The sequence below is a fragment of the Carassius auratus genome, chromosome 3 (assembly GCF_003368295.1).
Source record: "Carassius auratus strain Wakin chromosome 3, ASM336829v1, whole genome shotgun sequence".
NCBI lineage: Eukaryota > Metazoa > Chordata > Actinopteri > Cypriniformes > Cyprinidae > Carassius > Carassius auratus.
The window spans coordinates 29,821,162-29,839,348 of record NC_039245.1 but is presented as its reverse complement, the minus strand read 5'-3'; the positions used below and the strand labels follow the sequence as shown (position 1 = coordinate 29,839,348).

Here is an 18,187-nt window from a genome sequence, read left to right as displayed (position 1 = left end):
ACCACGTCAAACAGCAGTATGCTGAGCTCATTGTGCTTCGTTTAATCAGACCAGACTCTATCGGAAAAGTTTGTAAGTCTTATATACCTTTTTTTTTTAGTTAAACATAATTGCCATTTATATAAAATTATATTGGCCTTCCAATCAAAATTAGTTCATAAATATATAAATAAAAATGACTTAGTAGTTTCTCGAGGGCTTTGCATTGTGGGATACAGTTTTGTGCAGTGTACTTTACCTTTTATTAAATGTAGTAGGTCATCTCAAGGAGATTTGTAATAATTTCCATGCATCTCCAAAATAGCTTGCCCAGCTCCTGCAAATCCACCCCAAAATTCATAATTGATCGGTGATTGTTTGGTTGTTGTTTTTTTTTAAAGACAAAACGTCATGACTAATGACTAGACTCACATGAAAATTATATCATGACAACACAGATCCTTTTAAATGCTTTTAAGAAACCTTCAAATACAAATCAGATATTGGTAAAAAATAAATAAATAATATATATATATGTAATGTCCTGTGACAGACATAAAATAAGTAAAAATTCGGAACAATAACATTTAAGACGGCACCACATTCTTGTAATTTTAACATTTAAAACTTTATTGGAATGATACATGTTGCAAAATATTATTCTGTGTATTTGTTTTTAAACATACTCAATGTGTCCTACGGGTCTCCGTCAACTTCTCCAGAAGGTAATTAAGACTGTTAAAGGCAGAGAATATACAGTATTGTTTCCCGAGAAGGTACAATAGACTACACCATCACCATACCCATGTCGGGAGGAAAGAGACTCCTGTTACTGAAAATACACTTAGAAAATATGCAAAAGTAAATCAAATGTTTTCCTCATGATTTTTTTTAAAAGCAAATAGAAGAGTGTAGGAAACTGGATGTTTACAAAGGCAAACTGTATCATGGACTGATGCGTGCACGCACACATGCACACACACACACACACACACACACACAAAAGATGACTGACAATGTGAATGAACAGATGAGTGGGAGACTGAAGGGATGTGTGACACCCATGTATTTGAAAGTAAGGGACGGGACCCAGAGAAAGAGGGACGACATATGAATACCGCCAAATATGTCACATATTTCCATGCTCTGACAAAAAATAAGGTGTAATGAAAGGTGCATGAGAGCCATAATTTCCCAAAAGTCACTGTTGCTTTAAACCGAACCCTTCCATAGTCCCTTCCACGATCAAGCTCAAAGATGAGGGAAAAAAACTCATGCAAAAGCCAACCTGTACATTATAACTCAGTGCACCAGTTAGAATAGGATAATCTTCCATTGCTTGTAGCGTCACAAGACCAGCGCAGCAATCTAAACGTACAGACACATTCTTTAAACACTGATTGTTTTGTTTTCCAGCCATTCAAACCAAGAGATGGAGCTGTTTCTCCTGTTTGTACACCCATTTTATGACAAAGTGTCCAGAAATGGGGCCCAGCAATCGCCAGGCATTCAGGGAGAAGCGTCAGGGAGAGAAGATCTCAACCTACCATAATGTTTTGTGAAATATAAACTCCTGCCCTTTGCTCGTCTATGTTTCTAAAGCTGCATCAGCACCCGAATGATCAAAAACGGACCCAATTTGGTGTGTTTTGGCTGTGGATCTGGCAGGCTACAGTGACAGAACATTTCCTGAGAGGGAAATTAACAGCAATTTGATCTTACGATGCAATTTAAATGGCATCACAGCCATTCAGTGTCCAATAGATATTTGTTATTAAAAAAATTTTTTAACCTTGCACCAATCTGTAGTTTGCAAACATTCAGTAAAATTACCTTGCATTACTCATCATAACAAACCAAATATCGATTTTTGCATGAAATTGGCATCTAACGAACAGCTGAGCTATAAGCAATAGTTTGCATCTCAGTTTTAAAGGTGAAGCGTGTCAATTCTGCGCCACTAACAGCAGCAAAAAACACAATCAATTATATTGTAATATATTATGTCATTTCTGTTACTCAAACAGACTGCGGTTCAATTTGGTGCCACTATTGGCACAGAAGTCACACTTGACCTTTAAAATCGACTTAATTATTCATCAACACGAAACTTTTCAAGCATAACAAAATAAAATCTTTGCAACACACAACGCATTACTGCAAATTTCTGGAAACGAAAAACAACAACAACAACAACAACAACATGGGGACGTTTTGCTTTCAGATTGTCTTGCATTCTACAAAGTTACAGAGCAAGATAGAATGCGAACTAATTTTGATCAGATCATTGGACGATATTTTACGGCAGTAAATAATAATATAAAATACCCAACAACATCATCCACCAGGAACCCGGTGTGACCACAGAAACAGTGCTCTTCTTTAACGTTTTCCTTTAAAAGCATCTTTAATGTATCGTCGAATCATAGCCATCTGTGAAAACCTGTAAAATAATGGATTTGGAGCTTCAAGTATGCTTACATGCTACAGATCTGAAATATTACGAAGTGTTCCGGTCTTATCAGTGGCTACTTTCAACACTGGCTTAAAATACACGGAATAATCAAGAGGATGACGAAAGATGATCCAAATCAACAATATTTATACTAACCTGATTCTGCCTGATCCTAGAGCACTGTAGGAAATTAATACGCAATGAAACATTTGAAGGATGCTTGTGTGATGCTCGAAATCCAAATGAGAAATGGGTGACGTGTCAAACAAAAAGCCAGATCTCTTGAACGCTGTAAGTGGGTTTGATTTGGTATTGGATGCTAATAGGTGCAAAGGAAGTAAACATGATGTGGCAGGGTGGAGAACTACAGAGCAAGGACACCTTTGCTAATTAAAAATAAAATAAAAAAAATTATGAATTGGGTAATTTTCAGAATTCAGTACCAGAACGTAACCTCTATGTCTCTGGAAAAACAAAAGTAGTAGTCACAAATATCCCCATACCAGCCAGCCACAGAGAAGTGACCGAATCTCTGCCCAGTGGACCCTGGCTACCAATCAAGAGGGAAAACATGAAAATGGACAAGTAACAAGAGACGAAGGATCTGAAAAGGCAACACTGCTGGCGTCTCTCTCAGGACTTTGTTCTTCTTCTCCCTCCATCTGTGTGTGAGGGCTCTGTGTTGTTGTTACCGGTTAAGGCTCAGTCCAGTCCATCACCATCACCACCCTGGAAAACGTTTTCTTCTCTGTGTTGCCCCACATCTAATTTCTCTCCATCCCTCTCCTCCGCTGCTGCTTCTAGAATTCACCAAACTCCTTTCCACATTTCTCTGTGAAAGAGACCCGGATTTCTTCTTCATCGTAGTCGTCAAAGTTGCTGGTGTCACCAGGGCCTTTGCACTTAGGGATGAAAGGGGCTTCCACCTGGAAACAAAGACAAAATTGCATTCTGATGAAATATTATGAATCCCATAATGTGTACTGATGATGAGGTCTTTATTAATGAAGGTGACTTGAAGCTTGAGGAAATGGCGAGAACGTAATAAGAAGCCAGTGTGATTGAGGTACCTTCTTCTGGTAGATTGCGATCCAATCGGTGGTTGCAAACCATTTGTGGCCTTTGATGTCGTTGACGCCGTTCTTGAGGTTACCGAAGCGCTTCGTCAGATCTACCTGCAGCAGGTTTCTCAGCAGGTCCTTCAGGTCAGAGCTAAAATGTGAGGGGAAGCGGACCTAGAGAAAGATTAAGACACACGATCAGTGTTTGAAATTCACAAGCACCTTTACAAACAGACACGAGATGCAATCCACCAGAATGTCTTGTCGTAACTGACACAATGCTGTGACTGAATACTGAAGTTTAAAACGGTGTAGAAGACAGCATGTTGCACCCAAACCACAAAAACCAAAGAGAGCAGCAGCAAAAGACAGCAAGCCAAAACCTTTAGATGCCTCACAGCTCAAATTTACACTTAAACTTTCATTTTCATCAAAACATATATTCGTAGCAATAACAACACAATTTAAATATGCAATACGGTTTCTTAAAACATCACAATAACAACTAAATACTTTTTTCAGTTAAATGCTGGACGAGAATGTCCCCTGGTAAAACATGGGTTAAACATTAAAAGCAAAACACACACACACACACAAGCTTATATGTCTGACTCTAGGTCAGCATTTTTTTGTATTATTTATATACTCATAGTTTTTATTAAAATTTTTAATTAATCTTTTTTAATTAAATTAAATGTTAAAAAAAATTATTTTGTTTTTTGGTTGATTTGTTTTGCTTCCATTTGTTTCCGTTTATTTCCAGTTTCCATTATTGACTTTAAAGTTTCCCGTTACACAATATCTGCTAACATTGTTGACTTGATTGCACAGACACTATTGGAAGAGAAGTGAACTGAATCAACATTGAACTGACTTAAACTGACTGTTTTCTATTCTCCTCTGGAATTATCAGCAAATGCTTTTCCTGTTTAACACTGTGACGCTGCTTTGACTCAATATGTATTGTATAAAGTGCTATATAAATAAAGATGACTTGACTAATTTTAGTGCTTCAGCGTGAACTTATTTCATTTAGTTGTCAAGGCAACTTTTTCTAAAAGTTTTGTCATCTAATATTTTTTATAATTTCATTTCACCTGTATTTCAGTCATCAGTTGATAGTTTTAGTTAACTATAATAACCCTGCTCTGAGTTACCCAAACCACAAATAAAAACCTTCAAGACACAAGACTTGTTTTAATAATCATTTTATTTACTTCTGGAGTAAATGGAGATTTAATACTAATCACGGAACCCGTTTTACTGACCAGATGCACATGACAATCGCAGCGATTAATTGCACAGCCCTATATAGCATCAAATAATAGTCAAATAGTCCCAGTGCAGTGATTTTGTGTCGCAGCGCTCACCTTCCCAGAAACAATCTTCTCGTAGATCTGGATGGGTTGGTCGGCAAAGAACGGAGGGTAACCGGCAGCCATTTCATAGATCAGCACTCCCAGAGCCCACCAGTCCACTGCTTTATTATAACCCTGAGAGACACAGAGAGCTGGAGTCATGCGGAAATGGTTTAAACTGCAGTTAAAACAAGAACAGCAGCTTTGGTACTCACTTTACTGAGGATGATTTCTGGCGCCAGGTACTCAGGTGTGCCACACAGTGTCCAGGTCCTGCCCTTTACACGTTTAGCAAACCCAAAATCTGTTACCTGAGAAAACAGCAAGAATGAGGATAAATGTTGCAGGTATGCATCTGTGAAAAACAGCCCTGTATGGCCTTAAACAGTGACACAAACACAAGGCAGGTGTATTCTTTGCAGTCATGTGACATTCTTGGAGCTGCTATCATTAGATTTCATGAAGTGATCGTGAGTCTACCTGTATGTAGCCCTGCTGGTCTATGAGCAGGTTTTCAGGCTTCAGATCTCGGTAGATAAGATCGAGTGAGTGAAGGTATTCAAAGGTCAGAACTATCTGGGCGGCGTAGAATCGGGCGTGAGGCTCACTGCACCAGACAGAGACACAGAGGTCATCGGACATGCACACACACTCACGATACAAGAATGAGATGATTAAATAGTTTTAGACAGGTCACGTATCAGGACACAGCTGCCACTGTTTGACATGTTATATCAACTACCCTAAAATAACATCAGTAACTAGACTGAAAAAAACAACAACTAATCGTAATGTGAATCTGCAAGTATTTTAGTTATGTGCTATTTCTGGTCAAGAACCATGCACTTAGACAGAATTGATCCTTTAAATGTAATCCTTTCAGTGGATGTGTGATAATAATAATAGAAACTATAGATTTGTCAATATGCAAAAGAACCCATTCACCTGTTGCAGTCTCAATGACCGTTATGCAATGCGTCAGGTGATTATATAATGATAATAATTTAAACGGGCCAGATCAAATTGTAACTGAAATGTTTGAAGCAAAAGTGGAAGTAAATTAACAACTTGTGAATGATGCATTTGAAAAGTCTGGCAAGTGACAATTTGGCCTCGACAGTGCATCTCAGTAAATTCAGTCAGTGTAGTTTCATAATATTTATTGCAAGAATCACTGTCAGCAAAAACGCAGCGCTGCTCAAGCTTTCGAGTTCGATGCCGTTTCAGATTTGTGTGTTGTCATATGAATGTGGCACAATTTGTAGTGCGACGCCAAAAATAGGAGAAAAAGCAACAGATAGCAATGAATCCAAACATAATCTAGAATGATTTCAGAACTGTTGAGCGATATGAATAGAGAGAAGAAGAAACAACTCACCTGAAACGGCCGATTCTACGCAAGTGAGAGAACATCTCTCCTCCAGGAACATACTCCATTACCATATATAGGTTAGTATTATCCTACGTACAGGACACACGAAAGAAAGAGCACAAAAGCATTGTGAAAAAAAAAACACTAAATACCATTGACAAGTCTAAAACACAACTGCCTGTATGAGTCATTTTTTGTCACCTTTTTGGACTCTAATATGAAAGTGTACAAAGTAAAGAGCTTAAGTAACGGTGTGAAAGTGAACAGCACATAACAGGCATAATTACAAGTATAAACATAGATGTATTGGTACAAAATGTGTCACACGACTAAACACGTGTCCATTTTCGGTCCACACTTACAAGGTTTCCGTTTTCAAATTTATCCACTTTACAGAGCGTTTTCAAGAGCTCAGTTTTCTTTTACAAAAACACAGCGTAATGGTGTGGACAAGGCCAGAATAGCAGGATGCCTTTACTGTTGTTTCCGATTTAATCAATTTAATGTGCGCTTGATGAATAAAAGAACTCCAAACTCATCTAAATGCTGAAAGACTGATTGCTATATCATCCTTCTCCAAATATGCATGTATACACACACACACAGAGCTGGTACCTTGAACGAGTGCTCCAATCGCACGAGGAACGGGAAGCTGACGGCCTGCAGGATGCGTTTCTCATTCAGCGTGTGTTCTATCTGTTTCAGCTTCACCACCTGAAAGACACGAGAAGATGAGACACACACAGACACACACACACACACAGATCTCAGCCCCGAAAGAGGCTTCTGAGAGAGGCTTGCCTTCTGTTTGTCGAGGATCTTCATGGCAAAATGCTGGCCTGATTCTTTGTGCTTGACTAGCATGACTCGTCCAAACGAGCCAGTGCCTAGAGTCTTCAACCTCTCGAAATGGTCCAGAGCTGCAGTGTTCTGTACAACCAGAGAAATCATTGGTGAATACATACTGTGTTTTCAATGACAAATCTGACTGTCCCTAATATCTATATGGTTTATCTAGAGCACAGTCAAACTAACTTGGCAGTGATTATTTCACTAATTATCTGAACGTTCGCTAACGAGATGAGCTACGGTTTAAGGTACGATTTTCAGAAATGTGAAATAAAGTAAATAAATCTCATTCACTAGATGTCAAATTTTGCTTCTGTTATTTCCTCAGGGTTTTTAGTACAAAAGTGGTGTACTGAGAGAAAAGAAAAAAAAAACACACACAGACTCCATTGTTATTAAGAAAAACAAACAGCAGGTCAGTTCACATTGTGTCCAGAAGGTGGCGCAATGCAACTCGCATGAACTCATAGGCTGACAAAAGTTATTGTGTGCAGTGCAGAAAATGGGATTAACTGACCTGTGCTGGGTTCTCCCATTTCTTTAGGAAATCTTCTTTGGCTTTAGCGAGAAACTCCTTAACTGAAAACGAAAAAAGGCAGAAATAATTTGTGTGTTATTATTTAATTATGTGCACAACAGAATTACATTGCACTTAGAGACATGCTAATGTACTACAAAAAAAAAGAGGAGAAAGTCTGATACAATGTTGCCATTAGAATCTGTTAAAATGTCATAAAGTAGGGCCTGTTAAAACAGTCATGGCTGTGTGGCATTCAACATTAACCTTTTACAGCCCCTACAACACATTAAAGTCCAGAGTCGCTGGTCTGCCCTTATTTATGACAGCCATTTACGTCATTTCGTCAGCTGTGCTGCGTATGAGCTGCTGAATGCCTGGGAAGACTGCTGAGAACTGCTACTTTTTCTACACGCCACACTGCACACACAAACTGAATCTCATGAAAACATTTCACCCTTAAATTAAAATTATTCTCATTATTCTGAATTGTGATCTTATTCAAATTGTATTACTTTACAAGTACATAAGCAGTTTGCAAGTATTACCAATGTTTACATTTTTTACAATTTCAAAAACAGGCATAACCAATTTTTTTTTCATATATTTTTTATGTTAATCAAAAAGTCTGAATTGATGGAATTCTGCAGCCACATATGCAGGTCATTTAAAGGGACGGTTCACCCAAAAAGTTTAATTCTGTCATTAATTACGCAGTCTTCCAAACCTTTCCTTTCTTCTGTTCAGCACGAAAGAAGATATTTTGAAAAAAAGTCGGAAACCAAACAGTAGCCATTGACTTTCACAATATTTTTTTTTTTTTTCACCACACTATGAAAATCAACACTAAAGATAATTTTTTCAAAATATCTTCTTTAGTGTTCAACAGAAGAAAGAAACTCATACAGGTTTGGAACAGCATAAAAGTGAGTTAATGACGACATAATTTCCATTCTTGGGTGAACTATCCCTTTGACTTTCCATTTATTTACATCTTGAATCACATTTGACACTATTTTAGCTGAGCATCCTATAATTTGCTGCACTTCTTACATTTGCCCTTCTCCAATCAACTTTTTAATCAAAATACATTGGAATGGCCCATGTTACATCATAATTCAGATGTAAATATATTGTATAACAATGTGTGGAACATTGCTTCCATTGCTCCCTAATAAAGGACAATTAATGATACCTGTTTTTTCACAGAATGAATGAATTCTCTACAGTGATGTTATTTTGAACACACCCATTATAATGCATCAGTCAGTTACTCAGAACAAGCAGCATGCATGTCATGTCAGTTGGGTCTGTTTTTTTTTTTTATTACACTACTACATCCATAAGTAAATTATTTGTGTGCAAACTGTTGTGTTCAGAGCCTGTGGCAATCACTCTCATTGGCTGTTCAAGGTAAAGGTCTGTTCTAGTTTCCACTGTTGTTGAAACCACATCGACTGAGCTCATGTTATCTAATACTTCCTGAGCCCACCATGACAAAACAAGAGCTCAGACCCAAATCAATATCTTCTGACTCTCTCTCACTCTCAGTGTTTGTGTGTGTGTGTGTATATATCTACATGTGAGAAAAGTCACAGCATCATAATTTCTGCTTCAGAAAGAGTGAGGAAAAAAATCAGCAATCAGGTGAGCACCCCAATGAAGAACTACTTGAGCATTTCTCCCTCTTCTCTTTATAGGACTGTGTGGGAACGTTTAGACTACAGTCTCTTCCTCATTCCACACTACCAGTGCTCACTCCAGGGAAATGCAAGCTGTCGCAGCCACTGAGAAGATCCAACTGCTGCGCCCAGTGGAGACATCCAAAGAAATGCAGTTTGATTGCGGCCATTGAGGACTCTACTGCAGGACACACCCACGTGAAGCACTCTCAAAGTGCAATGCTTTTAAATCTGAAGAAGGGGCATTAAACGATCTCTCTATGTGGTGAAAGTGCCAGACGGCGTAGAGCGAGGTTAGTCACACTCAAATCTACTGCCATTATCTCTAGTCCACAGGCTCCAGGCAGAGCCTGAGAGAGAGAGAGAGAGAAAAAAAGCCTCACCCCACAACTTCCCGTCAATTCCCCTGCCTTATTATCTCAGAGAGATTCAGGAGTGTCTCTCTCACAAGCGCAGTGGCTGATGGGACTGCACACACTCCAGGGTCATATTTCTACTTCGTTTAGATTATCTGTAGAGGAACTACAGTAGAAGATAGAGGCAGCGGAGAGGACAGTGTCCAAAGTCCTCTGTCTAACTTGTGATCCAATGCACCATAAAACTTGAAGAAGACTCAAAACATAGGTCAGGCTTCGGCTGCTTCACCATGCAAACAACGCGAATGAAAATCGAAGAATTACAACAGCGATACGTAAAAATATCCCTGATGCAATTTCACAAATGGCTCAGGATATGAATGATCCTTGCCTTTGTGCTGGCTTCCCCAACAATCGGGTGCCATGACTACCGGAGACTAATAACCAATTCCCACACAAAGTTAGTCTTGCCCTTACCGTCCACTAGAAGTGTAGGACCCTCCACTGCTCCTCCACCACTACTGCCTCCCCCTCCTCCCTCCACTGATCCTCCTGAAGAACGAGATTCCCGCTTCCCACCATGCCTCCTTGAACTTTTTCGGTCACACATGGGCCCTGCCGAGATGGTTCCTCCTTTCGCTTCTTCCTCACAGCATCAGGCTCATAGCCGTAGGCATCTTACTAAGAGGTCTTCACACACTTGACCCTCGCATCCACTTCTGCTAAGAGCTACAGGTGTGCTTTCAACGCCGCTTTTGTCTCCACGTGTGACAAATGATTCAGTCCACTGATCCTGCTCTTCCTCGAGTGCCGAATGCTGAACTAAAGCCCTCGCTTTCTGCAGCTCCACTGTGCGGACATCACCCTGGTAAATCAATCCCCCTCATGCTCCATTTGTATCAATATTTATTCTGTACACAGTGCAATTCGACTCACCCTCAAGTGGAACACACACACGTAAAATACAGGCACATACACAAACACACGCACTAGATTGATCCAAATAGGGACCTGGTCGCTTAGGGGAGGGGCAAACCTCTAACAGCAGTGTCTAGTCTAATGAAAAACATGGACAATAAATAAATTGCGTGGCAGTTCCTACCAACCTAAGCAAAGCAAAGAAATGGTAACTTATTATTGAAAGTGAAGAAAGTGCCCAGAAAAATTAAGTGGGCATAAAGGGTACTGCATTAAGTGCATCCCGTAACTCCCTCAAACCCTGGCTTTGTCCTCTAGTGGACAGAGTCCACAATTGATGAGTCAAATCAATCAGTGTGGCCCTCGGCTGCTGTTGCTCCCTCTGACGCACACCAGAGGGGTCGGCTAGTGGTGCATCGACAGCAAGAGCCCCGCTGTTCCCCACACACACACACACACACATATATCCGAGAGCAGAACCCATTTGCAGACAGTGCAGCCTCAGGCCTGGCATTTTAGCCTCTTTCAGGGAATAAATGCAGTGGTACAGCAGCATGAGTAAGGCAGAGACACAGGAAGAGTCAGGGACAGATGGATTTAAAGACTGAGCCCAATGCAGCCACCCAGGCCAGGTGGAGACTCAAGGGACAGTGACACCTTTGGTAAGTCCCTCCCTCCTCCATGACCTCATTTCTCAAGACTATAGGTGCTTCTCTAGTCTCGGTATAATCTCTTTTCAGCTCTCAGATACTTGATACCCTTCCACAGGCTGACTTTTCGGATACAAAGTTGGTAAACATGGGGTATTTTAAGCAAATGTCCATGTGCCCTTGTGGGAAATTGAGATGAGACTTTTAAAAGCACATAAAAGTCAACCAAAGAGAATGTGAAAGAGTTGGCAAAAAAGGACTGATTTAACAGATGCTATGAAGACACCGCCTGTAATACACGTCAAATTGCAAATCAAATGCTTGTAGGGCAAATCGCAAACTTCAAAAGAGTCTGGAGTCTGGATGCTAGACATCGGAGTTAGCATTAGTTCGTAATTCAGACTGGCAGGAACAGCAGAACACCAGGACCCCAACAAAGGGGGACACACTGACAGGTTTCCCAGGAGACAGAAAGCCAGCTTCCCTGGAACTCCTGTATGACGCAGTCAATGCCAGGCAACAGCACAAACATTAGAAGATGAATAAAAAGGGCTTTGTACCCAGGATGAGCGTGTCCGCAGTCCCACATCTATCCCTGAAGCAGAGCGAAAGGTGCTAATCTAAACACGATCTCAAGATCAACCATGACTTACATCTACAACATCCTTTCTGTTTAACCCAAATCCCTTTTTGATCCCATTATGAAAAACAACTATCATTCGTGGTCACCCAATAAGGCAATATTAACATCTAGAGAAGAGGATAATCAAAACATTTAATGAAAATGAAACTAATTTCTAAAATAGACTGTTTTAAACAACATTTACTTAAATGTAAAACTGAACAGTCTATCCTCCATTGGCCAAACCTTAAATGGTCAAATATAAACCTGGTTGAAATATCATTATCCATAATCAAAGGTGAATTATTCAAGATGATTATCGGTTGATCTCACACACTCATTTTGGAGTCTTCCTTATAGATCAGATGGGGAGGTAAGCCCTTTAGATCATGCAGGTTTCTCCTCCTCCTTTGCCAAGCCACGCCTTCCACGGTTATGTCCAAACACTCACTGTGCCAGCAGTCTTAACGCACATAATGCCTCAGGTCAGTCACTCACTCCAGCAATAGGCCTCCGACTCATCCTCGGACTGGTAGTAGCCGCCCTCCCCACCGGTAGAGTCTCCGAGACAGGGACCGGCCCGCTGGAACAGCCTCTCTGCCAACCTCTGCAGCACTGACATGGTAGAAAGCTGTGAAAGCAAGCACGGTGTAGAGGCATCCGACTTTGTACGGCTGTGTTCCCAAACTCTTTTGACGAAACAAAAGATAGGGTCACTTCTTGTATGAGACTCTTCTATTTTGACCTCTCTGATGATTCAGGACTCAGGGCAGGCAGGGCTGAACCTTCTCCGTTTCCTTGCCTTCCTGTGTTGGGCTTACACACCCAGTTTCCTCCCGTGGGGTTCTTTGAACAGTCGGAGACCACAGCCCACCTTTGCATTAACCCTTACTGCTGTACCTCGATCAGATCCACAGCATTGTCTGCCATGTTGTCCTCTCTTGTCCGTGCACGCCATAAAATATGTCCCTCCCCGGCTTGTGGCCCCGGATGGCAGCCTGCACCTGTCTCTAGGGATCAGGGCGGTCCACCGGCGATGGAGCAGATATGGATGTGAAGCATGGCATGAATAAAGCCCCTCATTCTGACCAGGGGAGGGAGCACTTAAGCCCACCATGAAAAAAAACCCTCAGTTTTTGCAACTGAATGTATCAAGCATATTCAAATGACATGCAGTCACATGCAAATAGAAATCCACTCTTCACACATAGATTCTAGCAGCAGCATGCCACTGAGATCCATTTCACACATATCCGTTTCACCAACACCAACTACGCCTTATCCAGGCTAGGCTTAAAAGGTGCCTTGAAAGGTTTGATATGGCAGAGTATACTGGGTAGTTAACAAATTACATGTTGTTGAACTTTTTTCCAACATCAACATAGTTCACCCAAAATCATTCACTTAGCTTCATGTAATTTCAAATTAGTTTGCTTTTTTATCCCATTATGGTTTTTCACCATGTTGAATGAACTTTTGACCCATACTTCGAATTCGTGCTCTGCATTTAACCCATCCAAAGTGCACACACACAGCAGTGAACACACACACAGTGGGCAGCCATTTATGCTGTGGCGCCCGGGGAGCAGTTGGGGGTTCGGTGCCTTGCTCTAGGGCACCTCAGACATGGTATTGCAGGACCAAGATTCGAACCCACAACCCTAGGGTTAGGAGTCAAACTCTCTAACTACTAGGCCACGACGGGTCGTTTTAAAGTTTCTGAAAACGACTCTCAACTAAGCTCCTTTAATAAGCTGCTTCTTTATAGAACTTCACATTTTTCTAAGCACTAACACTTTCAATATTTCAAGCTGATTTGGTTGTGTGATCCCGAAGAGATTCTTTTATCAAGATTCTCATTTAATGGGCCATGTTATGATTTTATGTAGATATTAGTGGCTAATCCAGTAAATTCAATTAATGAGCCTCCTCTTATTTCTCTTTTCAAGAGGAATGCAAGTCAAAAGATGATTATTCAAAATCACATTGGATATAAGAGTAAACAGAGGCAAGCTAGCATCATAAAACAGAAAATTCTGAATACATTCTGATTGGATCAATCCTGTTTTTAATGTTAATGAATACCTATGACATCAGACAAATTTTAGATTGTTGTTGCAAAACAACTAAACTCTGTTATTTGTCTAACGAACACCCCTTAGTAAGTTCTACTTTGCTAACACACTGGATTTTCTGATTACTTCATTTTACCCTATCATTTTCACGTTTATAATGTATACCAGACTCACTGCTTACCATGCTGTCAGTACCGTGACAAACGGCAAAGTCTCTACCAGTTAAAAGTATTTTGCTGTCGCACTTTGTTTAAAATAAAACATCCCACCCATCCCTAGCAGGCAAAAAACGCTTCTAAAATGAAGGAATATCCTGGAGACATCTGATGCTGCGATTCAGAACTCACAAGAGAGCAGCAGCGAAGCAAACTTTTGCAACAGGAAAAGAGAGAGAGCAAAGAAATGACATCGCCTGAAGATGCAAACAGAAGGCCACACACAAAGTGGTCTTGTTCATAACAGTGGTCATCACATGATGTTCAAGAGACTGTTCAACGTCAACACTCCAGGCTGCATCATATGACCCCGCCTCCACGACTTTACCAGCCCACACCTCCTCCTCCTCGCATCGGTTCCCAAGTGCTCTCTGAAGACTCATGGCAGGACTGTGTTTATGTTTTGGATCCTCTTCACTCACATCCCCCTCAGAAATACAATTATTGCTGGTTTGACTTTTGGGGTCAGAGATTCTTTTCTCATGAAACCCATTGCGGCTGGTGAATAAGGGCTCCTTTTCTCAGCTGTTCCTGGAACATGCTTCCATTTATGATGATATGTAATCATTTCTTGTGTTATGAAGTTCAAATGGGAGAGGACACCAGGGTATTAAGCTTAGAGATAAATTTGATTTACCGTAATGAGGGATGGATTCAACTCTTAAAAAAAAAAAGAGAACTGCACCCAGGAAGATTGTCTGTTATTTTATTATAGTTTAAAAGGCAGTTCATGTTTTCAACTGCCAAATAAACAAACAGTTCTAACTCTTACAGTTATTGCTCTCTAATAATAATAGTAGGACAAGGCAAGCATGCAATTCACATGTAAACAACAAGCAAAATCTTTAGAGGACATTATTCTTGCATCTTCTCCTGGCAAAAGTTTTGCATTCATGATACTCTTCCAAAGAAGAGCACAAGGACTTCTCGCAAAAACTAAAGAATACACTCTTAAAATTAAAAGTCCTTTGCTGGCATCTGAGGTTCGATGAAGAACATTCCATTCATTTCACAGAAACCTTAAAGTGCACTAAAGGTTCTTTGTAGTGGGGGAAAAAAATATATTTAAATTATGCTGATCTTCAAACTAAAAAAACAGTAGTTTTTTTTAGGAACAATTAACTGAAAGGTGCTGTGAGGAACCCAAATTAAGTTCTTCTATGGCACTGTGAACCCCCAAACTTATGGAATCTTAATTTCTAAGTGTAGTTTACTTTGTGTCTTCTGTGGAATATTAAAGAAGTTCCAAGCCAACAAGCAAAGTAACTTCTCTACAACATCAATATTTTGAAAACTTTGAATAGCTTACTCTGACAAACAGACTCAAATATAAAAGTGATTATTATTAGTCTTGCCTTCTACCACAGTTATCATTCATACCAAATTCCAAATATTTTAGCTTGGCACTTTAATCTGACATGACAAACCAATGGCGCTTGGCATAACTGATGTTAAACCTATAAAAGTGTCTTCATATGACATACTTGAATATAGGCCCTGTGCGACGACGAATCAGATCTGAGATCTGCGATCAGAGGCAAAGATTTTCAGTGAATAAATAAGCCTTACGGACTGGATTCATGGTGATTTTTTACAACTGTGGAGTTTAACACCCCTAGGTTTCCATTCTTAGCATGGAGAGGAGCAGCTTGGACATACTTCAAACTATCTTTCACGTTCAGTAAAGTGCATGCAGGTTTTGAATGACATGAGGGGTGGGTAAAAGATAACAAAATTGGATTTTTGGGCAAAATATCTCTTGTAAAAAAGTAATACATATTAATTTGTTGTAATATGGAGATAGAATGAATGCATTTGACAATCATCGCAACCAACGAATGTGTTCTAAATGGTTCATGGCTTGTGCCACATAATCGAAAGAGGCTGGAGAGATTCACCAAAACTTCCTGACAATCTCAAGTGTTTACACAAAAGAATCCTTGAAAATTCTTCCCTAAATTCACTCGGCAAGCCATGTCTCACGCAGAAAACAGAAGCCCATTTTCATACTATTGCACTGCTGTATCAAGTAAACATAAAATAACACAGCTAACGTTAAATCTAGAAGGTAGTGATATTTGTCAGGAGGTCATTAAACTGTTATGACTACTTGCAGAGGAAGTGAATAATCTGAATGTGAAAAAGTAGATATTGCTTTGCGATTGGTTTGATATCCAGACTAGCTCTCCGTGTCATAATCAAGGACACCCTGCGTTTGACAATCACTTTCAACTCTAACATGTCAAAACGATTTAGGAGAACAGGGCCTTTATTAGAAGAGCATAGTATCCTGGGATACTTAAATAGGTAATTTAGTGACCATCATACTGCTCTCAACCCCACATGACTTTTCTCCCGTGAAGTACACAAAAGAGATATTATGAACAAACAGCCTTCGTCACTATATTTTTACATAACGTTAGTTGGAAAGTTAATGCGACATCGTCTTCCTCTGAGCTCCACAGAAGAAAGTTAACTCTTGCAGGTTTATTAGGGCATGCGCGTGAGTAAATAGTAACGTTGGATCCGTCATTTTGGGGTGAACTATACCTTTAACTATGATGTCAGATCATGTTAAGTCACTCATTCAATGGAAATGAATGGCCAAGATCAGTTCAGGCAGGAGGTCCACTATGCTTTGAAGCCCAGCCTGAGTGTGACTAATTCAAGTAAACACACAAGCACTTACCGCTCTCCATCTCATTGCCCTTGTTCTTGGAGGTGGGCGCGTTGCCCATGATTGCAGGTCAGGTATAACAGATCTAAATCGACTTTTTCTTTACGCCAACTGTCTTCAGACTCCGTCTCCTTACTGCTCATACAATTTCTTCGTCCGCTGCACTAGCTATGTCTGATCATAACTCGCTGGATCGCAGTGTGCTGTCAGATCACATACAGTCTGGAGGTTGATAGTAACGCTAGCTGGTTAGTTGGTTAGCTAGCTAGCTAGCGAGCGAGCGCTAGCTAGCTAACAGTAGCTGTCTGGTTACAGTGCTTCGGGTTCGTTAATGTCTCTCGGCTCTCCTGGTGTCTGTTAAAATATCACTAAGATGCCGTCTTCTTCTCTCGATCCTCTTCCTCGGTCTGCTAGCCCTTTAGCGAGGCCCTCGACTTTCCTCTTGAGCGCCACGAGCCCTTGTTTTCACCGTCCGCGCGCGATTCCTGTCGCAGCACGCCGACTTGACCGTACCTTTTCGGTAGCCTGGTCGTTTGCTTGTTTATGTTGACGAAGCAATTCGGTCGTGTGCACTATGTAGTTCGCATAATTCGACAGTCAGACCCCTTCCATTAATCCCCTATCCACAGCTACAGGGAACTCCTGCTTCGGCGAGACCTACGCGATGCCCATTGGCCGTTATGCGTGTGACGCGCTGGCGAAGTGCGAAGCTGATTGGACAAGAGCTCAGCAATCCAATGCAGGGTGATCGATGATTGGCCAACCGATATCTTTCTGTACGATTTTATCCCACCCCCGCAAACTGGCAAATAACGTAATCTATTTTAATTTCTTTAATACAGGTTTCCTCTGTGCGCTTCCCGTCTTTGTTACCGGCCGCGCTATTTTCCTTTCTCAATACAGAGTCGGTTTCATTCACAGTCCTTTGGTGATCCTCCGCGGTTGGTTTGTTAGCGAAATGGCCGCGCAGACCCCTCCCGCTGGACTAATCCGTGATAGGCTGTATGACGTCAAGACGGTCTATTTTTAGAATGTTGGTCAGAATTTGAAAACGCGAACACTCTACGTCTATGGAATATTAAAACGGGGTCTGTCTTGTGCACAACAAACACGACGAAGTCATATATGCAGGTATATGCATTGCATTTCGGCAACGAATGCGCGCGCTAGGATTTGTCGAGCAGGAAACGGAAAACGAGTCCCAACCAACCCAGTTTCGTGATGCACATGCATGAACAAGTTGCATGATTTACTGTGCATATCAACCGCAAATGCATGAAGGCCGTGCAACAACAAAGAGAGGCAAAACCCACAATGTGACACTCATGCTAACTAAACACAGATTTAAAAAATATATAAAACACTACTTTAAGGTTGTCACAGATGCTGCAATAGTTCATG

At 40.7% G+C, this 18,187-nt stretch overlaps 1 protein-coding gene across 3 annotated transcripts; it reads right to left on the bottom strand.

Moving 5' to 3' along the window:
- Positions 1-588: 588 nt before the first annotated feature.
- On the bottom strand, positions 589-17,746 carry LOC113053706 (cAMP-dependent protein kinase catalytic subunit alpha-like). 3 transcript variants are annotated; one of them, XM_026218997.1, is made up of 10 exons: positions 16,799-17,746; positions 7,592-7,653; positions 7,027-7,155; positions 6,841-6,939; positions 6,232-6,314; positions 5,334-5,460; positions 5,069-5,164; positions 4,866-4,988; positions 3,505-3,669; positions 589-3,360 (listed from the first exon to the last, which is right to left on the bottom strand). In XM_026218997.1, exons 1-10 carry the CDS (start codon positions 16,845-16,847, stop codon positions 3,235-3,237), a joined length of 1,059 nt encoding a protein of 352 aa, XP_026074782.1. In that variant the 5' UTR covers positions 16,848-17,746; the 3' UTR covers positions 589-3,234. The 3 variants fall into 3 exon arrangements, with proteins under 3 accessions (XP_026074782.1, XP_026074784.1, XP_026074776.1); XM_026218999.1 differs by lacking the exon at positions 16,799-17,746 and adding an exon at positions 12,318-12,572; XM_026218991.1 differs by lacking the exon at positions 16,799-17,746 and adding an exon at positions 10,107-10,606.
- Positions 17,747-18,187: the final 441 nt, after the last annotated feature.

Excerpts from the sequence above, each read along its gene's own strand:
- LOC113053706 (XM_026218991.1), bottom strand. The coding sequence starts at position 10,239 with ATGTGTGACCGAAAAAGTTCAAGGAGGCATGGTGGGAAGCGGGAATCT. Across the intron at positions 7,156-7,591 it reads AATGGGAGAACCCAGCACAG|AACACTGCAGCTCTGGACCA; the intron begins GTCAGTTAATCC and ends CTGGTTGTACAG. Across the intron at positions 6,315-6,840 it reads GATTGGAGCACTCGTTCAAG|GATAATACTAACCTATATAT; the intron begins GTACCAGCTCTG and ends TCCTGTACGTAG.